This window comes from Mustela nigripes, chromosome 14, assembly GCF_022355385.1.
Source record: "Mustela nigripes isolate SB6536 chromosome 14, MUSNIG.SB6536, whole genome shotgun sequence".
Lineage (NCBI taxonomy): Eukaryota > Metazoa > Chordata > Mammalia > Carnivora > Mustelidae > Mustela > Mustela nigripes.
Genome location: NC_081570.1, coordinates 79,693,251 through 79,717,404, shown reverse-complemented (window position 1 = coordinate 79,717,404; position 24,154 = coordinate 79,693,251). Strand labels below are relative to the sequence as shown.

At 46.3% G+C, this 24,154-nt stretch overlaps 1 protein-coding gene across 2 annotated transcripts in view; it reads left to right on the top strand.

Moving 5' to 3' along the window:
• BCAR3 (BCAR3 adaptor protein, NSP family member) overlaps positions 1-24,154 on the top strand; it is a 110,138-nt gene that overhangs the window by 744 nt on the left and 85,240 nt on the right. For both annotated transcript variants that reach the window (XR_009399535.1, XM_059375433.1), the window contains exon 2: positions 7,212-7,542. Coding sequence is in view for 1 of the 2 variants with exons in the window: in XM_059375433.1 (XP_059231416.1) it covers positions 7,226-7,542 (317 nt within the window). In the remaining variant the exon portion in view is untranslated. The remainder of the gene's footprint in view (positions 1-7,211; positions 7,543-24,154) is intronic.

Sequence of the window (24,154 nt, the reverse complement as noted above, 5' to 3'; positions counted from 1 at the left end):
AACTGTTGACAACATCCCCCTCCCTCTGTCTTTGTTGAGAAAGAATGAATAGTTGCTTGTGTCGCTCCCTCTGCGTCGGAGAGGGGAGGGAAGGGGAGGTGTAGGGAGGGACGGTAGACGCGACTGGAAGAGGTTCGGATCTCAGCCCCTCTTTCCCTAAGCGGCAGCGGCTGCCACCACTTTAAAAGTTGGATCAGGTGTAGACACTTGTCTGGGAGCGGTCGAGTGGGCTCCGAAGCAGCTGGCAAGGCGAAGTGTTCCGTGGGCAACACGGTGGGTTGTGGCTGGGGTGGAAAACTGGTTTTGGCATTAACTCGTTTGAGGAAGAGTACACCGAAGGGGCCAGAGCGTTTACCTAGCCTCGCGTGTGCTTTCGCCCAGAGCCATTGGCTGGGATAAAAAATGGAGCCAGGCGTTCAGAGATTTTTTTTTTAAACCTTGAAACTTATCTCCCAAGGCTGCACAGATCTGTCCAAGGAAAATACATTGGCGGAGGGAAGGTCAGTTTGGGAGCGGATGATCTTCCTGCACGTTGCCAAGGACGGAGGCAGGAGGAAGGGGAGGCCTCGGTGCCCAGAGGGGGTTCAACAGAGCATCCGTGCAGGGGCTGCCCAGTTAATAGTGGCGAGGCCACAAGTCAAGCTGTTGTGTGGGGGTATGCGAAATGTGAAATGTGAAAGGCGTGCCAGCTTTCTCTAAACCTGCTGAGAAGCCTGGCATTTCCAGATGACTAACCAAGATCTCAATCTCCTGTTCATATAGAAAGGACTTTATCATGTAAATTCTGTGTTGTGTTGCTTGAAATACAATCCATGGAAGAATTATTCATATCTCAGTCATTTGGCTAGACTTCATAAATTTTCTTCGAAAATAGGGATACTCTTCATTTCTAAACTGAAGAAAAACTTCATTCTAAGTGCCTAAGCCAATTTTTTAATCTTCTCTTCCTGTTTGACTCTACAGAGAGGTTACAAAACTCCATATCCAAATGAGAAATTCTCTGTTGGGGTCATAATTGGGCAGCTGACCCAGTTACATTTCCAGAGTTTCAAATTGGGCAAAGCTTTTAACTCCCACATCAGGTGACCCTCTATAAGTTTAACTTGAAAAATAGCTCATTTTAGAAATAAACTGGAAAAATCCAAACAAGCGGGCTGCCTCTCTCTGCCTTGACTAGCATGTGCTCTTCAGTTTCTTCGGGACATCTCTGCAAAGCCAGCGAGTTGGACCGCTGGTCAGGAGCACTTCAGAGACAGCCGGTGAGCAGGACTAGGAGGGCAGCACAGAGGGTGGGAGTTGCTCAGGCTCAGTCTTGTCCCTGTTGAGATTTCAGCTCTTTGGACATTCACAAAGGTCTCATATGTTCATATCAAGATGCAGAATCTTTGACCTTTGTATATATTTCAAGGTCTGGCATTAGACTGAATTAGGACACCGTGTCTGTTTACCTGCATAGTGGAGAGAGGTGACGTCAGGTGGCCAAAGTCTCACCTGGGCTTTTCTTTTATTAAAGACTGCCTGTAGGCTCTCTCCATGGGCCTGTGTGTGTCTGTGTCCTACTTGGTTTGGTGTTTATGTCTATGGCTCTGAGTTAAAACATTTACCTCCCCATCCTTCCTGGCTGCGGTGTTTCCCAGAAGCAGTGACTTCTTTTGTGAACTCTCTTTGTAATAGGGATACCATGCTGAGCAAGACAGACCTGGTCCCTGACCTGCTGGGAGGAGACCGGCTATTTATTGAGTTCTTGCCACATGTCCAGGGCTTTCTGTACACTGTTGCATTTACTTTTCAGAGCAGTCCCACAGAAGAGCTATTTTTAACCCATTTTTACAAATGGGAAGCTGTCAGAGAGGTTGAGTAACTTGTTCCAGGCCACACAGTAAGTAAATGGCAGAATAGGGATTTGGCCCTGTGAATGTCTGTCTTCAAAGCCTAGGTTCTGAGTCATACTGTGTTTGATTAAAAAAAAAAAAAAAAAAAAAAAAGGAATCACAAAGTACATAAGAAGCATGTAATGGCTAGAAACATTGAGACAGAAGCATCACCAAGTAGAGAAAACCTGGGAGCCAGGAAGTGGAGAATTGGGGTTAGTCTTCACCATACTTTTCCAAGCACTGTGCCAACCTTAGAGTCTCTGATTTGCCCCGTACCTGTCCTGGAACTCCCTTCCCAGCTTCTCTTGACTGGTTCTGTGTCTTTTTTCAGGAACCTCTTCAGAGAAGTCCTCCCATACCACCCTCATCTAACTAGCTCTCCATCCCAACTGGTATGTTCTATCATTTCTTCCTGGTTTGTGTTCTTTAGGACGATGAGGCTGGGATATTACCTGGTATGTTTTCTTGTCTGTTTTGACTGGACACCCCCTCCATCCTAACTTACACTCCATGAGAGCCAGGACCCTGTCTAGTTTTTTTAAGTCTTCATCCCCGCTACATTGTAAGCCCTCAGACAACATATACTCAGTGAATGAACATTTACTTCCTTTATTTGGGCCTGATTCTCTGAGATCCTACTTATATGTAACACTCTGAGATTCTGCCTGGTGGAGTCAAATGTAGTAAGTGGCTTTGCTCTCAAAATGAAAGGTACTTGGGGCGTCTGGGTGGCCAGTCAGTTAAGTGTCTGCCTTAGGCTCAGGTCATGATCCCGGGGTCCTGGGATGGAGCCCTGGAGCCCCAAGTTGGGCTCCCTGCTCCTCAGGGAGTCTGTTTCTCCCTCTCCCTCCCCCTCCTTGTGTTCTCTCTCTCAAATAAAAGTTAAAAAATTGAAAGTTACTTACCTTGAACCTAGATTCCAACTACATACCATGTACTTCCTTCCCTTGGATTTGCCCTAGGTTTCTAGAGTCTGGAAAAAATAAAAGCGAATAAGGGTCAAGTAGGAAATACAGGGAGTACGCTGTAGTAAGGTTGTAAATGAGTTCCTTCTACCTATAGTTCCCCCTTCTGCCCTCCGTCCCACTTTTAGTTATAATTTTTGGAAGTTGTGTCTCTGGTCTGGGCCCACCTCCCCCACTCTTAGGCTGAGTCAAGCATGACACTGGGCCCAGGGTTGAGCCAGTGTTTCCAAGTGACTACACACAGGGCAAGCCTATGTTTTAATGAGGGAAGAGTCCCAATTTCGAGGTAGTGGGTTGTAGAGGGGAGCCTGGCTTCCATACTTCAAGTTTGTCTGCAGCTAAGAATTCTCTGGAGGTTTCAGCTTGGATAATCTTCTCCCTCCGGTTATTAAACTCTGCTTTACATCATTCAGCTCAGCATCCCATCCTCAGCAAAGCCTTCTCTGGCCACTGGCTGAGTCTAGACCCTGGTCCCCACTCTGTGCTCCCATAGCTCTGAGACTCACCAGCTTGTGTGGCCGGGACTTGCTGTCTGCTTCCACCACAGAGTAGTAACCTCGTGAGTACTGTTGTTGACACTGTCCCCAACTCCAGTCACAGTGCCCACCATGGAGGAGGCCCTGCATCCTGTGTGTGGTGATGAGAAGAATGAATTGATGCTTCTTTTGAGGGACCCCTCCTCATTGCCATTCTGTTCTGTTCCTTGGGTAGCCCAGTCCGAGTGCGAGTCGCTCTTTACCAAAGAGATTTGCTTATCTAGTGGGCCTCAACCCCGACTCCACTTTGGACAATACTGGTGGCTTTCAAAAGATTGATGCCAGGGTCACACTCACCGAGGTTCTGATGTCATCGGTCTGGGTCACAGCTTGAGTGCCAGGATTTTATTTTGATATTTTTTAAAGATTTCATATACTAAGCGGGGTTGGGGAACAAAGGGAGAAAGACAAGCAGACCCCACACTGAGCACAGAGCCAGACGTGGGGCTCGATCCCACAACCCTGAGACTGCGACCTGAGCAGAAATCAAGAGTCAGAGGCTGAACCGACTGAGCCACCCAGCGCCCTGGGTGTCGGGATTTTAAAAGCTTCCCAAAGATTCTTATGTGCAGCCAGCTGGAGGACTGCCACTGCCCCCTGCTCCCCACCCCAGCTTCAGGTTTTCAAAACTCAGTCCTTGCTTTAGGCCCTATAGGCTCGAAGCAGCCATGGTGAGAGAGAGCAGGAATATAATTCATGGATATTGTATGGTTCCTGACAGTTTAAGAGGTACTTTCACATCTGTTATCACAGTTGATAATAACAAGCTAAGGGATCTGCTCTCTGGTTTAAATATTCCTTTTATGTTGATGATTTTTAAAAATCCACATCCTGTTCTGGCTCCTAAGCGAACATACCAGTATCTCCTCTCCTAAGACTGAATTGCGCCATTGGTTCCTCACGCCCCCAGCTCAGCGGCCAGCCTCTTAGCCTCCCTCCTGCAGGAGGCCTCTTCTTACCCACTCTGCACATTACAGCATCGTACTGTCCTCCCGTGGCTGTGGCTTTGAGCTCCTCATTCTTCCCTCTGTCCCTCCTTTGCTTGGCCACTGCCCGAGGTCAGGGTTCTAAATCCTTCCTCACTGGCTTGTGGGTAGCAGCTTGACGGGCCTGCCTGTCTCCCTTCTTTCCTTCCCAGAAGTCCCGGAGTTACCCACTTGGACACAAACCGGCTTCTTTCTCTCCCTTCCAGGTCTTCTCTGGCACCTAACCTTGGAGGCACCTCCTTGCCTCTAGCATCGTCTCGGAAGGCTTTTCCATACAATTCCTGACCTTTCAGAATCTTTCCACAATGTCTCCTCTCTAGCATCGCCCTGTTTGAGATGCTCCTCAAGTCAATTTGTTGAGATTAATTGTTCTTCCCTCCAGCATATGAAGGGTCCCTGGTGATTCTGAGTTCCTGGTCAGGGATTGGGGCTGATACATCACTGATTCTCTAAGTATCTTATATGGAAGAAGTATTTCAGTGTATTTTGAATTGAAAGTAGGAAGGGCACGTGTTAACCCTCAATGCAGAGAGTAAACTGAAGTATGGGAAGCTTGCTGAAGGGCATTCTTGAGCACTTTAGCCCTGTTTTGAAATCGAGATCTTGGATAAGCAGAGAAGAAACCTGTGGCCAGAAGCGTTGGAGCCAGGGCAACCTTTACCCATCATAAGAACTGGAGAGAGTTGTTCAACTATCCCTCTGCATAGAAAGAGGTTCTGTGCTGCTCTGGGACTCCCCAGCAGGCTCTTTGGAATGATCTAGGCCTCCCTAGGGTGCTGACAGCTTGGACAGGCAAGCAGTCACAACTGTGAGGGGCGGTGTGTGTGTATGTGTGTGTGTGTGTGTAGGGTAAAGGAATCCTGGTAGGCTTACGTCACTGGTGGTTAGGGAGGGCCAGGGAGCTTGGATTTCTTTTTAAATAATGATGACTAACATTGAGTAAGTTCTGACCTTGTGCCAGGTGCTGGCCAGAACCGGGAGCGGCCCACATGGGGACTCATAGTCCTATTGTTTCGCACCCCCGTGAGCCAGGCCTTCTGTGTGGTCACAGTTTGGCATGGAGCAGACAGGCCCCAGAATGACCAGGTCTGGGGAAGAAGGAAGACAGCATTAGAATCATACACCTTGTAGGAAGGCTTTCCTTCTGTCCAGCCCCTGGCACTTGTGTGTTTCTGTCTGTCGCAGGTGAAGCAAGGGATTGTGGATGTTTTGTTGTCTGTCGTTCCCCTCGTGCTGCCTTTATCCCAGTTCTGCGCTCTACACCGTGAGCTTCTGCAGCGGTGCGCTTGCTTATCTTCAGGCCACATCCCAAGGCCCCAGTTCCTCTGTGGAACGGACTCTGCAGGGGTGTTATTCAGTAATGATTTTCACTCCAAGCTGTCCTTTTGCAGTGGAGAGGGGTGGCCTGTGAGGAATGGGGGCTGCAGGGCTTTAGGACAGACTACAGAGCAAAGGAAATGTTTTGCTCCCCGGTGTCAGGGAGGCCAGTGCATCAGGCAGACTGAGTTAGGCTGCTGTGTTGTCCAGACCAGTCTGGTTCCCTGGCGGGTGGGATGGATTCTGGATCCTTAATGTCTCCAGGGACTAGTTCTAATTTTTATTCAGGCATGGATTTCTTTTCCTATAATATTGGCCTTAAAAATGACTTGTCTAGGGGCGCCTGGGTGGCTCGGTGGTTTGGGCCGCTGCCTTCGGCTCGGGTCATGATCTCAGGGTCCTGGGATCGAGCCCCGCATCGGGCTCTCTGCTCCGCAGGAAGCCTGCTTCTCTCTCTCTCTCTCTTTCTCTCTCTCTCTCTCTCTCTCTCTCTGCCTGCCTCTCTGCCTACTTGTGATCTCTGTCTGTCAAATAAATAAATTAAATCTTTAAAAAAAAAAATGACTTGTCTAATTTGGCTGAGGCCAAAACCATAGTTTGTTTGTGGGAGGGGGAGGTGGGCGTATGCTGCCTCTTGCTCAGGGTGAACATTTCTGCTAGTGATCGTAGCTGGGCATAATTGTTGGGTCTACTTTTGTATACAACCTAGTACACGTTTTCTTTTTCTTTCCGTATTCTTCCCTCTTTCCCTCCTTTTGTCTTATTTCTCTTCCTTCCCATTCTTCCCTGACTACAACATGCTTGCTGCTTAACCCTGCTAGTGGCAGGCATGTTTCCGACCCCTCTGGGGGACAATGTACCCTCACCCCAGGAGCTTTCCTCTGCAGCTGAGCCCATTCATGTAGGGAGGAGTGACCCACCTCCTCACCCCTGACCCTGGCCCGTCTTCGTTAATTAGAGTACATTGATTTATTGGTAAGCACCAAGTCTTTGCTAGAAAAAATTCTGCCTGGTTACCCTGGGTAGCACAACTGAGGGGCCAGTCAGCACTGATGTCCTAGCAGCTGAGGAATTCCAGTAATCTCCACCTGTTCTTATCATGTACAGGGTGGTGGGAAGATGGAGGCTAATTATCTAACATTTATAATGTGTTCTCTAATGCACTTACCTCGAAACCTTGAGTACTTCCTCAAGAGTCCTTTTTGTTAGTCATGCTTTTCCATCAGCTTCGGTCATCTGAACTAATAAAATGGCTCATGTGCCCCTAGAGTCTCTGAAACACGTTTGCCCTTTTCCATCAGTGGATCTGCTGCCAACCCAGGAGAATTCCTCTGTAGGATCAGAAAAGGGACATGGTTAAGCTTCCCATTTGTATTACATTTCACTGGTGGTGCCATGCACTGTTTGTCCTGTTAATGCTCCACGAACCTGTTCTTCTGTTCTACGGTTCGTCTCCATTTCTATTTGTGAGTAGGAAGTCCGTTCTTGTGATGGCCTGAGATTCATGTCTTTGCTCTTTTCTCTTCCCTTTAGAGGAGCCGAGAATTATGGCTGCAGGAAAATTTGTGAGCCTTCCCAGAAACATGCCAGTGAATCACCAGTTCCCTTTGGCCTCGTCCATGGACCTTCTGAGCAGCAAGTCCCCTCCAGCTGAGCATCCCGGAGATGCCTATCAGGACGTGTCTATACATGGCACCCTCCCACGGAAGAAAAAGGGCCCTCCTCCCATCAGGTCCTGTGATAACTTCAGTCACCTAGGGACCCTGCCCCATTCCAAATCCCCACGGCAGAACTCTCCTCTGACCCCGGCCATCATCCAGGAGCACCCCCTGCAAGACTGGAAAGGCGAAACCTTCACCTTTAGGTAACTTCTTCATTTATTTACTTTTTTTTTTTTTTTTTTCCAGAGAGAGAACCTGGGGGGAGCGGATGGGGTGGGTGCAGAGGGAGAGAGAGAGAATCCCAAGCAGGCTTCACACCCAGCGTGGGGTCCAGTGCGGGGGTTGATCTTAAACAACCCTGACATCATGACCTGAGCTGAAATCAAGAGTCAGCCACTTAATGGACTGAGCGACCCAGGCGCCCCTTCAGGTAACTTCTTTAATGCCACAAGTGAAAATGACTTGGGCTTTTTTGAAAAAGCCTTTCTGTTAGGGAATATGTCAGCTGTACAGAGCATAGCGAAGAGTTTACCTCCCAAGGGCCCACCACCCTCCAGCTACTCTGGGCTTGGGCCTGGGCCAGCCCCATGTCCTCTGTACTCCCGCCCACTTGCCTTCCTCTGCGATTATTTTGAAGTCAATTTCAGCCCCTGTTTTATCTGTAAATATTTTGGTATGTGTCTTTCAAAGATAAGTACTCTTATTTTTTTAAAAAAACATAGCATAAAAAACTATAACACCTAAAAACTTTAACTGTTTCTTAGTATCTAGTATTTGAGAGTATTTTTACAGCTGACTTCCTATATATTGCTAAGTCCCTCAAAAGGAAGCACGGGTATATGTTTTTGTTATCATGATATCATATTCTGAGCTGTGTCCATCTGATTCTATAGAGATGCCAAGATGGCTGTAAATTAGGACCCACATCTCCAACATGCTGAAGTAAAATTTGGTCTGGCTCCATCATCGGGTTGGCTTCTGAATACTTTACAACAAGGATTGATTTCTCCTACCCACTAGGGATCTGGGTAAAAAAGCCTTACGGTTATAAAAGCTTCTTGTCCGGGGTTTGTATTGGGCCTGGCTGTGATTAGTTTCTGCTTGTTAGAGCTGGTTTAGAAACTGCCTTCCTTTTCCTGCCGGGGAAGATCAGCAATCTGTGATGTTATCGGGCAGAGAAGGGGCTGGTTCTTTCTGTTTTATCTCCTGGTGTCTCTTTTTGTCCGACCCTGCAGCAAAGAAAGCCACTTTGATCCTAGCTCACTTCTTTGTTCAATATCTATATATTGAGCATCTTTGTCAGAGTACATTGGTTTTTTTTAAGCACTAGAGCTTCACCAGGAAAGTTCTGCCCAGTCCCTCTTAGTAGTGGAACCGAAGGGCTGGTCCGACCTTAAAGATGTTCTGGCAACCAAATTTTTCCAACAGTCTGCTCTTGCCCTTTAGTGGGGTGAGGAAGGATGTGAACTGACAGGATAGTGATGAGGCATCTGAAATGGTGTCTTCCTGGTGCCACTATTCTAGTGAAGGGCCCAGGTAATACACACATTAATTGCAGATTAAGTGCTATGAAGGAAATCGCAATAGACTGAAGATTTAGTGGGCCTTTTTCTTTTTTTATAATGCAGACAGGTCTCTGAGGAGATGCTATTTGAGCTAAGACCTGTGTAATGAGAGAAGGCAGCCATGGGAAGAACCAGAGGAAGGCTGTTTCAGGCACAGGGAGAGCAGTGCAAAAAGTTGGAGGTGGGAACAAGTCTGGCATGTTTGAAAAAACTCCAGACGAAGCTGGTGTGGCCTGTGGCTGCTGTGTAGCAAGCTGGGAGGTGGACAGTACAGATTCCTGGGAGAGAGCTAGGCGGGTAGGAGGTCAGAATTTGTTTTAGGGCCCTAACTGCAGTTGTATAAGAAGAAAACAAGTAGAGGCCAATATACTCTGTAGAAAGTGCTGGAGAGTCCTGAAATGTTTCCGATGTCAGCTCATAAGATTCCCCAGGGTGTCCTGGGCATTAGAAAGCCCTGCACCTGCTCTGCAAAATCTAGCTGGGTGACCTCCCAGCTCAGAGAGCTCACAGGCAGCCTGCTGGCGGCCTAGGTTGGTGTGGAAGTGGCCCAATTTGGTATTGTTCATACCGAATCACTGGCATGGAACACGCAGAATGGGTGCTGTCATTGCTCCCTCTTGGGAAGGTTAAGAGGCAACCAAGAAGAAGAGCTTCTGGCCAGCCAAAAACAAGCACTCCTAGAGTCAGAGCCAAGTAGTCCCTGACTTCCTGTAGCCACTTTTTATTTATGGAGTTAACTCTGTTGTGAGCTGCATGTCCACTGTGTGCCCTAGGGAGGCCATTCACGAACTCACTCCTTTACATTCTAAGGCTCTGGCTGGGTGCCAGCTCTCACAAGGGGGCAGCTCCCAGGAGCCCCAAGGGGTGGTAATGGAGTCATCTTTTCTATCTTGAGGAAGTCCTTGATCAACACCCAAGGTCCAAGCCGTCAACCCTGCCAGGAGTTCAAAGCTTTTTGATTTGAAAATGACTTGGACAGAGGTCAGATCTCTATAGAAGATCTTATCAGATGATGGGCCTGAGTCCTGGGTTTGAAGTCCAGGCTGTGGAAGACTTGACAAGCTCTGCTGGCTTACGTGTGTTTATCATTCAGAACTACATTCGTCCAAATTCACAACGCCGTCGCTTAACTTAAAATACCTCATTGTGAAAGGCGAATACAGGAAGTAAAGAACTCATATCCTTTAGGGTTACTGCTGAGTGAGCAGGTCATGTCGAAGGATCATAAAATCCCATTTTGCTCCCTGGCCTTACTAATAGATTTTGTTATTTTTAAATGTTATTTATTTACTTATTTTTTTGAGTAATTTTATTTATTTTACTAATTTACTTATTTCTACCCCCCAACATGGGGCTCAAACTTAGGACCCTAAAGAGTTTCATGCTCTCCCAACTGAGCCAGACGCCCCTGTATTTGGTTCACGCAATGCACTTTAAAAACTATCTTGAGGTGTTCCCGGTTTTGAGGAGTTCAAAGTACCTTGTATTATTATTTTTATCCTTTTAAATATTGCTGATATGATTATTAGCTGCCTCAGTTCCTTTTTTATTATTTTTATCCTTTTAAATATTGCTGATATGATTATTAGCTGCCTCAGTTCCTTTTTTGGAACAAGCCACAGGATTAGCAAATAAAGCTTGTGCTCCTGTAAAGGAAGGGACAAAAAGGTATGAATGAGAATCTGGGCCCCCAGATGGGGAGGACTGCCTGAGGTGCCTCAGCAGAGCTGCCCTGAGGGCGAAATAGCATTTCTAGACCTAACTCAGCTCTTACAGCTCAGCTGCTATGAAAACACTAACCACCCACTGCTCACTCACTCACCACTGGAAGCTGGGAACTGGTAAATTTTTAAAAAAATTTTTTAAAGATTTTATTTATTTGAGAGGGAGGGAGTACGAGCCCAGGGAGGGGCCAGGGCAGAGAGAGAGGCAGACTGCCCCACTGAGCAGGGAGCTCCACACCGAGCTTGATCCCAGGACTCTGGGACCATGACCTGAGCTGAAGGCAGATGCTTAACCCACTGAGCCACCAGGCACCCCATGCTGGGAGCTTTTAAAGTTAAGAGTTTTAGATCTCTGGCCCCAAGGTGTGAGACCAGTTAGGTTTACTTTTAACAAGATTATTGATTTTTTTTTTTTTTTTTTTTTTTTTTTTTGGTTCGGGGGACTTGTTTGAGGTTAACTTTTTTTGGCCTTACTTGTTACTTTTCATAATGAATTCAAAGGTTAATTTCAGTGACAGTGACTTGCCTGACAGTTACTCGACAGTGACTTGCCTGGACGTCAAGTCTGAAAATCTTCCATTTTGTCCTGTTTGCTGTTGGCACAATGATAATGGGGTCATCTGGGAAAGCCCAGACCACTTTTCTTGTACACCCCACATATACTCAGAGGGAAACCCACCAGACAACACCTTTTTGCCTTGCAAAATACTCTGATAAATTTCAAGTTTGCTATTTTCCTGACAAATATATTTAGCTCATTAATCTTTAAAAAGTTACCCTTATTATAATTGCATATTAATTGAATATCTGCCCTGTGGAAGGCCCCAGGCAAAACAGAGGAAATTTCCTAAAAATTACCTAAAATTTTGTACTATTAAGCAGTCTTATAAACATGTGTCCTAGCCACAAAAATTACTCTCTCTCACATTTTATATTTTTAAAATATCCTTAATGATATGATCATAAATTATCCTGTGTGCCCATCCTCACCCCACGTGAGAGACCTGGCAGATTTCATCATGAGTAGCAGCAGTTTTTGTTCTCATTCACAGTTGAGAAGGTGGTTCAGGAATGTTGAGGCACCTGAGCTCAGACCCTAGTGGGTGACTGAGCAAGGATTAGAACCCAGAGTGCTGTCGGTCCTTCCCCAGACACTGGGCCCCACAGTCTTCCGAAAAGCTTGGCCTCGGCTGGGGGCATCTTCTGAGCTATCCTTTTGCCTGGAAAGCTTGCAGTCCCCAGAGTCTAAAATCCAGGGCACCTTGAATACCCACCTTGGGGAAATGGAGTCTTGGCCACCAGGAGCCAGGCAGAAGGCAAGCCTGGAAGGGAGAGTTGGTCTCTCCTCATTTGGAGACTGTATCTCTTGGCTTTGTTGTTGTCTTGGCTGCCCTTGGATGTACTTGTGGTTTTGAAAGGTGGCCAAAGTGAGAAGCCAGGGTGCTCTTAAACCTGCTGCTTGATGTCACAGAAGGAGCCTTTGTTGTGCAGGCAGAGTAAGGCTTCCCCAAGAGGTGGGCAGACAGGATTTCCTCTCGACAGGAGCGTTTGTTTGACTGCTGTCCCTTTGAGTCACTTATCTTCAAGGGTGAATTTTTATTTGAATCTGGGACCTTCCTTGGGCTGAGAGGGGACTGGTTCCTGTTGTCGAGATGTCTGTGTTGTCGGGATAGCCAAAGGATCGGCTCTGGGAGAGCGGTGCAGGTCCTCTTCCTGTCTTCGGGTACGTGGAAGCATGCATTCCTGGGAACAGCTGCCTGGTGCCTAATCCCTTCGGCCCTGTGTGCTGTGGAAGCATGTGGTGGGACAATGTGATGTTTCATTAGTTTGCATGAGCAGAGCTGACTGACTAGTCACAAGTGTTTTAACTGACGGGACCCAGAAAGTCTGCAGAATGATCCCAAATTAAAATCCGGAATACTTTTCCAGGCTGTAAGTTACCTACCATGCTGCAGTGTCTGCTCTTTTGAGTGGAAGCAAAGTGGAAGGCTTTGGATCTGTGCAGATTCTTCTCAAAACACTGATTGATTGATTGACTGATTGAGTTTTTAAAAGATTGTATTTATTTGCCAGAGAGAGCGAGAGAGAACACAAGCAGGGGGAGCGGCAGGCAGAGGGAGAGGGAGAAGCAGGCTCCCCACTGAGCAAAGGGGCCTGATGCGGGACTCTATTCTGGGACCCTGAGATCATGATGTGAGCTGAAGGCACAAGCTTAACTGACTGAGCCACCCAGGTGTCCCTCAAAACACTGATTTACATATCTAACTCTGGGCTGTATCCGTGCCCTCACCCCCCAAATTATTTCATTGGTTCCTCTTGAGAACCACCAAGTTCTAGAACTTTCTACTTTCTCTTTAACAAAGCAGGATGTTTCCCCAGACATGTAAATATGTCTTTAGCTTGCAGTTAATCAGAGGGATCTATACTGTAAAGGTCCACATGCAAATACCTGCATTTTAGTTGTATACAAGTGTATCTGTTCTCTGCAGATTGGAAACTTTTTGTGCACAGAGGAAATGTTGGGTTCAGAGTTGCAAAAGTCTATGTACTGGATTAACAGATTCTGTTTAATAGAAGGCACATTTATTGAGTTAGCCGAGTGTCAGTCACTTAATAGCCAAGAATGTCTCCAGGCAAATTGTAGCCCCATTTGTTGAATTTTTATTTTTGAAATTTCAAGATGTGTTTCTACCCCTTGGTGCTTGAAAGCAGCTGTTGTGGTTGGGGTCATGCATTCTGAGGCATGGGGCACTTTCAGGCCCTGGTGGCCCCCGGTGTGCTGAGCCAGGAGCAGCTGGGTCAGAGGTGAGCTCAGCCCCTGCTGGGCATCTTCCCCTCCCCCACCTACCCCCAACCACCAGTGCAGCAGGGGTGGTGCAGAGAGCCTGGGGACTGGGAAATGCCTACTGGTCTACCAGCTGCCTGACAGTGGTCTTCAGTCCTCTACTGACAGGGATGATTTGAACCTAAAGGCTGGGATCTGTGCATTCTCAGCTGTTCTGGGGAAAATGGAAAAGTTTTTTTGTTTTGTTTTGTTTTTTAGTGAGTGCAAATGTCAACGTAGAAAATGGTCAGAGAATTACACAAAGCAGTCCTTGCCGAGTGATACTGCTCGACATCTTCTCTGCCCTCCCCAGGACATATAAACGAAGGTTTCTTAGGTCTCCTGCATGCTGTTTGGGGAAAGGTCAGGCTTTTAGTCTTCTGAGAGTCAGAAACCAGAGTTTTCCACACCTCTCAGTGTAGGTGGATTCGGGAGCCTCCATGGCCTGGACTGAAGATACAGGAAAGAGAAGTTGTCACTGCTCTTGTTCATGGGAAGGAGATGCCTCCATGGGGCGCATACTGGAGCCTCAGGACTGACAAGCTGGCAGGCCGCCTCACAGTGGCCCCCTCTGCCATGCTGCCACCATGCCAACTGTCCCCAGGAGATTAGCTACAGAGCTGGTTGTAGAATTTCAGGCAGTCTTTTCTTAGAGGTCCCAAAGACAAGCACATGGTCTTCTTGTTTTAAGGATTCTGATGTTACTTAAAAATTACAGAAGTCTGGGATGTTTGGGTGGCTCAGTCGGTTAAGCGTCTGCCTTCGTCTCAGGTTATGATCCCTGGGTCGTGGGAGCAAGTGCTGCATTGGGCTCCTTGCACAGTGGGGCGCCTGCTTCTCCTGCCTCTGCCTTACCCCTCCCCTGCTTGTGTGCGCTCTTTCTCTTTTTCTCTGAAAAATAAATAAAATAAAAAAGATTCTAGAAGTCAGAGAAACCTTCCATAATGGGCCCAGCCTTTGTGCTTCTTGGACTGTTTGTGATCCCAGATGCATCCGCAGACATGGTAACCAAAGCTGAAATAACCCCTGCTGTGAAAAGGAGAACACTGCAGGCTCCCAAATCAAAGGCCTCAGTTCAGATCCCTGTTTTGCCACTTATTACGCATGTGAGCTGGGACAAGTTCTAAATCATAAAATGAGGGTGAAAATGCCTCCCTCTGAGAAGTGCTGTGAAGGTTCACTGGTCACCAAATACGAAGGCTGTGCTAAATGGCAGAGCTCTAATAACTTCCACACTGGAGCCTGGCACCGCCTTCTGGGGCGTCTCAGCAGCTGCCCCCTGATCACCAGCCCTTTATTCTCCTCTTGCCCCGACTCTGCTGTGTGACACCTGACCTTGAAGGCCACTGATGCCTTTGCTGGGATACTGACGTAGTTGTGGGTATCAAAGAATGTTGCTAGTAACCTTGGTGCTGATTCAAGCAACCAGACCCAGTAGCTTTGTGACCTTGTGTAAGTTACTTTACCTTTCTGATTGTCTCTCTGATTCTCTACTATATCTTTCTGATTCTGACCTTGTGTAAGTTACTTTACCTTTCTGATTCTGACCCCTTCTTCAAAGGGCAGCTATAAGGCCAGATAGAATCCCATGTGAGGATTCCTAGCACAGAACCTAGCATGGAGAAGGGGCTCCTCCTTCCTTCCTCCTGGAGTCTCTAATCCTTGGCCGTAACCTGAGATCACATTCAGTGCCTGCAGCTTCTGTGGGAGAAAATTTCCCACACATTGCCGGAGTTTGGCCTGAGTCCTGCTCTCTGGGTCTGCCCTGAGCTGCCCTAGAGTGGTGTGTCTTGGCCACCATTCATGCTTACAGGTATAATAGCCTTGCATGGCACTGAAAGATCAGCACACCATTATACGGAGACAGAGAACAGAGCCTGTCTTCTGTGGATGGGCCCAGCCCTTTCCCACTTGCCCTTGTATTTAACATTAGTATCTTTGCTATTTATTCTTCGGTAAATGTTTATTGAGCTTATTTTGTGCCGGCATGGTGCTGGGTACCAAGTACCCATAGAGATTGACATAGATAACAGGCCGGACCCTTAGGCAGTGCACAGGGTAGGGGGCGTGTAGACAAACACATCCATCAGTACAGAACCACAAAATGAGGAGAGGCAAGAGTTCCTTGGATTGGGTGAAGGGAAGACCTCTGGGGGGAGGGTTCATTTGAAGATTTAATATAAAAAGAGAATGTAATATACTTCACTAATATTTATTATGTTGTTATGTATTAGAACGGTATTATTTTTGAAATATGTTCAATAAGATTGAAATTAATTTTATCTATTTTTAATCAGCTACTAGAAAACTTTTAAAAGTACATGTTTTCATATGAACAGATAAAGAAGATGTTTGTGCGCACACACGCACGCGCGTGCACACACACACACATGCACAATGGAATATCACTCAGCCATCAAAAAGAATGAAATCTTGTCATTTGCAGAAACATGGATGGAACTAAAGGGTATTATGTTCAGGGAAAGGAGACAATTATATGATTTCCCTTGTGGAATTGAGGAAACAGAACAAATGAGCGAAGGGGGGACAAGAGAGAAAGGCAAACCAAGAGCTGTAACTAAACTTATAACTAAACTGTAAACTGATGGTTAGTAGAGGGGAGATGGCTCGGGGGATGGGGGAGATAGGTGGTGGGCACTTTTACACAGCAGAGGTTTTGTTAAAAGAAAAAAAAAAATTCATGTGGTTGTCACATTGTATTTCTATTTGGTGGTACTAGTCTTCATCTCCGTGTTAGTTTAGGTTTTCTCCTTAGGGGGAAGGGAAGCCTTTTAAGGGTTTAAGTAAAGGAATCATGTGATCTGATTCAGTTTGTAGAATATCATTTGGCCTCCATGGAAAAGAAATTGGTGGGGCAGAGGGAGTGGAGTTGGGGGCAGGAAGTGGTCACAGAAGCACAGGAGGCCGGCGGAGGTCTGTGCTAGGACCGTGGTAGAGGAGGTAAAGGGGTTGGGTTCAAGATCTATTTGGTAGGTAGCGTCTGTGGGACTTCCTGAAGGTGGGATGATGTGGGGTGACTGGGGGGGGGGGACAGCAGGCATGGCTCAGGCAGCTGGGTGTATGAGATGGGGCCGTTTACTGAGATGGCAAAGACTGGGAGGGAAACAGGGCTTTGTTTCTTCGGCTGCATTTTATTTAGTGGATGGCAGAGAGTTGAGACTTCTGTTCGGGGGGTGTGTGTCAAGTGGAGGTGTTCACCAGCCAGTATTATGAGCCTGGAGCTCTGGAGAGAGAGCTGTGCTGAAAGTTGCAAAGTTAGGAGTCTGTATAGATGTGAAGTTCAAGCCATGGAAACAGATGTGCTCACCCAAGGGAGAGAGCTGTGTAAAGCATAAAGAAGGGACGTTGGGACCCAGCCCTGAGGAACCCCACCACATTTGTTCAAAGGAGTCAGCCTTGGAGCCCGAGCCTTGGGTTTGGAGGGGAGCAGAGAAGTTAGGCAGGAGCTGCATTCAGGGTACTGTTCAAAGGAAGGTTTTTCTTTTCTTTTCTTTTCTTTTAAAGATTTTATTTATTTATTTGACAGAAATCACAAGTAGTCAGAGGCAGGCAGAGAGAGAGGAGGAAGCAGGATCCCTGCTGAGCAGAGAGCCCGATGCGGGACTCGATCCCAGGACCCTGGGATCATGACCTGAGCCGAAGGCAGAGGTTTTAACCCACTGAGCCACCCAGGTGCCCTGAAAGGAAGGTTTTTCTTAAGATGAGAGAATTCAATAGGAAAAGATCTAATCTTTTAAGCATATAATAAAACAAAACAGTTTTTCATTACTTGATTCTTTCTAAAACTTTTTTATTTAATTAAAGCAGACGTGTCCCCAGGGCTGCCTTCCCTGTGGGCCTGTGTCAGCAGCACGGGGATGACGCTTTCCTGCGGGGTCCCATGATGACTCTCTGGGCAGAGGAGGTAAATGGATGACTGTGGGAGACATCTTCTGCCTGAGGGGTGATGGCTGCTTTTCCAAGGTTTGGTTGGGCAGCCCCCTTGAGGACGGCTGCCTGCCCTTGGAAGGCAGGTTGAGGGCATGTGTTCTGTCTGTCTGGCTCGGTGGAATCTTTCCTCTTAGAGGTCTCGAGCACATTATCTCAAAACCACAGCACTCTTATTCTGCCTTTGAGTTACTTGAGAAGAAACCTTGACAGACACACAGATCTATCTAGAGGGAACAAGGAGCGGCTGGAGGTTGGGGGGGATGGGCCCGGGGGAGTGAGGAAAGGGCAAATAAAGCATCTGCTTTTATCAAAAGTGCTGTGTTTGGGCTCAGACAGCCTGAAGCCTGATGAGTCACGATGCCAGACCCTCTCGGCCTGCCAAGAGACATACTGGCCTTGATACGGTTTTTCTCATTCTTCCTCTATTCAGTTTGACTGACTGCTGCCAAGTTAAGATTTGAGCCGCAGCTTTTAGCTTAATGCTGTCACCAGAATTGTGCTGAGCATAGGTTAGCTGCTGACCGCTGACCGTGTCAAGTTTTTAATCAACAGATTAACCTTGGATTCCTGTATAGACTCACCAGAGTGTGTGTGCCGTGTCGGATATTTAAATGATGCCTTTTTTCACAGGATTAGGGAATCTGCCTGAGGAGGTGGTTTAGTTGCCATTGTTTTAATACATGCCATGAACATATTAATCAGGCATTGCTGTCTTCTCAAATGAGATAGAAAGAGACGCGGAGAAGCAGGAGGTGGCTGCCGATTGAAAGAAGCAGGAGTATCTGAAATCCCCAGGCCTTAGACTCATGGATAGCCAGGGAGGAAAGGGTGTCCTCATCTGCAGCTTACCGCGGGGCCCAAGAAGAAAGGTTGCCAGAGTTGAAGGAAATATTACGGCAATCACACGGCCCGAGGCTCTGAAAGGGAAGCACAGTTGAGGACACCTGTGAGTAGCACGCCCAGCACAGTTTGAAGGAGGAAGTAGGTGACCGTTCAGGTCATTCTTGGTCTCAGGCTGTGTCTGCAGGACTGTCTTCAGCTGGATCCCCCTCATGTGGCCTGGTGAGACAGGGCCATTCTGGGGAATTCATCCACGGGTACGTTGACCGTGCCCTGTGTGCCTAGCTTCATGCTGGGTGGGAGAGCTTTAAAGGCCGGCCAGGGGCTGTGTCTGTGTGAAGCGTTCATGGCCCTAGGGAAAAGTGGTACCCTTTTGAGGCATCCAACCTTACCAGCATCTGTTCTTTCCATCCTCTTCGCCGCTGACCTAACTTCCCACCCATGGGCTAGCCCTTCGCATCACTCCCTAGTCTCTAAACAATTCTGCTTTTCTTGACCTCTGACCTTAACATATTTCCAGATACCACGTTTCCAGGTATACACATCCTTGACTGGGTGGTTGAAGATGGTGCTTTCTAGATAACCCTTCCCTCGAGGCGTGCCTGCTCTGTGCCACCACCACTTGCTCTGGGCTGTCCTGGCCTTGGACCCAGGTCCAGGAAAGCTTGGGCCATGCAATCCATGCAACCAAGGACCATATCAGAGGGTGGCTCTGAGCTAGCAAAGAAACCGAGTGCAGAGTGAGCAGAGAATTGTGCAAAAGGCTAAGGGTAACAAAAAGGGCTTTCAGAAGTTAAGTTTGGAACAATAAAACCAGGGAGAGGGGCATGGGAGAAACCAAACTGCTGAGCCTCTGTCTGGCTTGCATTTTTTTGTTTTGGTCAGAGAACTGACTTGTCTGATTGGAAAGGGTAAGATCTGTGGAAAGAAAGAGAACTGTCAGCCTGGAGCAGAAGAGGCCGAGGCAAGAGGCTCTAATACTACCACATGAGGTGAGGCCCGGACGCCCCAAAAGAGCCTGAGCCTGAGGCCGAGACCATCAACTCAGAGGAATGCAGGCACAAGGCCCTACAGGGAAGACAGAGGAGTATTTCAGTTTTCCAGAAAGGAACCAGAGAGATGAAATTAACCTGTAAAATGATGCAATTGACCTGATCTCAGGAAGTATCTTAAAAGGATTATTAGGGCGATGACTTTTGCATAGGTGGTGGAGGAAACAGCAACTTTTCCTATATTAGCAGGGTGTTGCCTAAAGCAAGTCATACCAGATTAATTTCCTTCCTGGGGTAATTTGTTGGGAGATTAAAGGAAGGTTGAAAAGGTGCATAAGCAGATGTCAGTCTCTGGTGATAGAACTCGGGTGAGAGGCAGCCCAGGAGGCGTAGATGAAGCCTGATGTAGGATGTGTCTTGACTGACCCATGTCTTGGCCCACTCTGGCCAATTTTTAAAAAATCGCTTAGATAGTTGTATTGACCTACAGATCACACTGGTGGATGACATGAATCATAGAAGAAAGATATGTCAAAATGACAGAAATGAGATCCAAAAAAGATCTAGGCGTTTGGAAAAAGTAGACCCAATCTGTTTGGATAAGACTGTAGTGAGAGGCAAAGACGAGCACTGGAGTCCAAAAGCAAAGTCGGAGTATGGGGTTTGGGGTGTAGCTGCATGCGAAAACGATTACAGGATTTGGGTAAGGGCAGCTCAGAATGAGTGTGCTCTGGTTGTCAAAGACGTGAATGGGATTTTCGGAGCATTAGCTGAAGTTTAATATTCAGACGAAGGGAAGTGGTCAGTCTTGGCCGCCGATCACGAATATGGTGAACTGTTTGTAGCTCTTGACAACCAGAAATGGAAGGTGCATTCCACCACCCCCCCCAACCCCGCAGAGCCGTGAGCTTCTGCGGAGGGTGTGCCTCCCTAAAGCAGATCTTTTGGTTTATTCATGAAAGAATATCCCCAAGGTGTGCTGTATTAGTGAAGACGAACTTCTCATGTCTGTATGTTAACCCTGGAGGAGAATATAAAATATGTACCACCCTTAATCCCGTCTCCTCCTAGTGAAGCCGACTTTAACAGGTGAGGTCAATAAATACATTGTGAGATGTGGGAGAGTGACTCTCATTTATTTTGCAAGATGATGAAACCAAAATACATTTTTCCTGGGTGCACATCTAGAAGTATTAGAGATATCCATTTTTAAAGCTACATCCCTTTTAAAATTAGCTAAGTCTTGGAATGCTTGGGTGGCTCTTTCAATTAGGCATCTGCCTTTGGCTCAGGTCATGATCCCAGGGTCCTGGGATCAAGTCCTGCAGCAGGTTCCCTGCCCTGCTCTCCCTCTGCCTGCTGCTCCCCCTGCTTGTGAACTCTTTCTCTTTCTCTCTGACAAATAAAATCTTAAAAAAAAAAAAAAAAAAAAAAGACGAAAATACTATATATATAATGAGCCCCCGCCTAGAGTAGGAAGTACCTCTTTCCTGGTCTCTGGGACAGCTATATGGTTCCCAGCATCAGTAAAGAACCTGTCCATCTAATCACATACCAGTTGAGATTTTTTCAAGAAACACCATCTCTCTACTCAGTAGGCCAGCCCTGTTTTACGTGTCCATTTTTTCTCATTTTCCTACAAGCTGATGGAAATGGCCCTGTAGTAAACTCTCTTTCCTCTTGGCGCACTCCCTGATGAACTTCAAACGTGGCATTTCAGACATCTCCAGATTTTCAGGAGGAGCAGCCAGTCCTCAATGTCACTTAGAAAACATCTGGTCTCAGTGAGGCTGGGGAGCCGGGCACAGCCCTGACAGCAGCAATGACCCTGAGGCCACCACAGTTCAGGCACAGGCTTGTGGCTCCTTAATGTGGGGGCCCATCCATCAAAAACATTTCTCTTGTTCCCTCTCTCCCTTCAGTGTTTTTCTTCCCTTGGTGAATTCAGGGAGTGGCAAAGAGAAGGGTTGAGGTCTAGACCTTTTTGCACAGTGGAGAGAAACGCGTGCATGCGCGCGCGCACACAAACACACACACACATTTGTTCATTCACTCATTCAGACCAACACTTATCATGCAACTGTGCCCTGAGGATACAAGGGTGAATAAAATACAGTCCCTTTTCTTAGTGAGCTCACAGTCCCATAAGGGAGATGGACAAGAGTATATGTATTGAACTATAATTATTTGTCGTAAAGTTTTATAATAAAAAAGGAGTGCTGGGGAGCTATTATTCTGTGAGTTGTAGAGGGCAGGGGAAGGAGTGGTCAGAGAAGGTGGGAAGATGGTGGGGATTCAAGGCCTCTTGGTTCAGGGAATTCCAAACAATTTGGATTTACAGAGTGTGAGGAGCAGGGTGAGGAGCTGAGGCTGGTGAGATGGGCAAGGCTTAGCACCATGGATATCATCTAATAATAAATGATAAAATGAGGATGCGAGACTGTCCTGCATATTTTACCTGAAAGAACATGATCTAGTGAGAAATACTGTCCAGTGGACACAGACTCCTAGTAGATTTAAAGCCTGTTGCTAGCTCTTTCTTCCTGCCATCCTTCCTTCCCCACATTCTCCCAACCAGGATCCTGAGATGTTGATGGCTATTTATGGTGGAGAATGGAGGGTGAAGGCTCTAGGTTCCAAGGCCATATCCACATATGAATGGGCTACAGCCACCAAATTGCCAATGGAGGGCGAACTTTGTCTCGGTTGTTGGGTTCACCTTCCCTGATTGTGGGACATGCCCTGGTCATGAGTTGGTTAAGAATGGTAAACCAGTAGACCTCGGGGGTTCAGCGATTATTCCTCCTTGGCCCCACCACTTGGGGGAAACAGAAAAACTTGGCCTATGCGTCCCACATATTTCTTTGTCTTGCATTTCAGTTAGGTGTTCTAAGAATGAGTTCATTGTGGTGAATGGGCACCCGCAAGCAAGAACTCTGCCCTTGGCATAGAAGCCTTCTTAGCCACGATGCTCAGTAAGTCTTAGGTAGAAGATTTTTGATGGTGCTTCCTATCTAGGAACTTTGCTGTAGTTCCTTGTAAGGTCTGTAGGGATTCTTTTTGTCCTAATGTGACAGTAAGCATTTGTGAAAAATGACAGTTTTGTTCTCCTTTTTCTGGTTCTTATACCTTTTATTTCTCATTTATCTGTATGGGCTAGGACCTCAGGACAGTAGTGCATAGAAGTAAGAATGGACATCCTTGTCTTGTTTCTGATTGATGGTTTTATTTTAGTAATGATTGTAATTCTTTGCCATTAAAAATAATACTTGCTGAGGGCATGAAAGCCCTCATGGAAGTTCTGTATTTTGTTTGTGAGGAGTTTGATTTTCCCTGCTGAGCTCCCAAGGATGATTTTTTTAAAGTACTTTTTTCTCCCATTAATTAGATGCCTCAAATGATTTTTCTCCCTTAACTTGTTAATGTGGTAAATTGTATCTGTAGGTTTTCACCATTAAACTGACCCTGTATTCCTGGAGTCAACCTAGTGTGATTATGGCGTATATTAATATGTTGTTAGAATTGGTTTCTTAATATTTGATTGAAGGTTGTTTTTTTTTTTTTTAAATGTCTATTCATGTGAGAGATTACACTATATTTCCTTTTACTGACCTTCTCTGTTTTGGGGACCAAAGTTAAAATCTCCTCTTTTTCCTCTTTTGGATCATTTTCAAGTAACAAATAATTCCAACATTTGGCAGAATTTGCTAGATAGTAAAACTGTTGGGGTCTGTGGGACGATGTTGAATTACTGATTCAGTTTTTTAAATGGGTTCGAGGGCTCTTCAGATTTCTGTTTCTTTTTGAGTCTATTTAGTATCTTTCTAGGAATTTGTTCATTTATGCTAAGTTTTAAAATTTATTAGCCTAAAAGTGTTCAGAGGATTCTCTTCCTGTGCTCTCTTGTACCTATGGCTGTGCCCTCTTGTCATTCCTAGATTGTTTTGTGCTTTCTCTCTTTTCCCCCAGGTGACATCTGTCAGAGGTTCATTTTATTAGGCTTTCCAAAGAACAAGGCTTTATTTGTTGCTCCCCTGTTGTATCATTTGTTTTATATTTAGTTTTTGTTATGGTTATACATTTCCTTCAAAATACCACTCTTATTGTATCCTAAATATGCTATATTCTACCTTCTGAAAATCTGCTTTGTGAGTTTAATCTAGGTAACAGTTACTAGTGATTTATAGTATTTGGGCTTATCACTGCCTCTTATTCTGTATGTCTGTACTAACTATACATTTTTTCAAACCTATGGGTTTTTAAAAATTGCCTTATCTTGTACTGTCTTTTTAAAAATACCCTACTCCTCATTGAGTGGTAACTTTTAAAATACAATTACTTTATAAAACATAAAGTGAAACAGTACCTTTACTTCTTTTTGAACAATACAGGACCTGAGGACGCTAGCTCTGGTTGTGGCCTTCCACTTGGCTTATATACCATTGTTGCCTTATATTTTAGTTTGTCTCTTTACTATTTTTTAAAAATTTTATTTATTTATTTTGGAGAGAGAGTTAGTGTTTGGGGAGAGGGGGAGATTTCTGAAGCAGACTTCCCACTGAGCGCAGAGCCTGAAATGAGGCTCAGTCTGATGACCCTGAGAGCCTGACGTGAGCCAAAATGAAGAATCAAGACACTTAACTGACTGAGTTGCCCAGCCATTCCATTCCTTTGTCTTTTCAAAAAAAAATGTGGTAAAGTACACTGATATAAAATTTACCAGCTTAGCCATTTTTAAGTGTACAGTTAATGAACCATGAGTTAATTAGAAACTTTGTGTAAATCGTCCAGGGGTGCCTGGGGGACTCAGTCGGTTAAGCATCCGACTCTTGATTTCAGCCCTGGTCAGGATCTCAGGGTTGTGAGATCAAGCCCTGCATCTGGCTCGGCACTCGTGGAATCTGCTGCCCTCTCCCCCT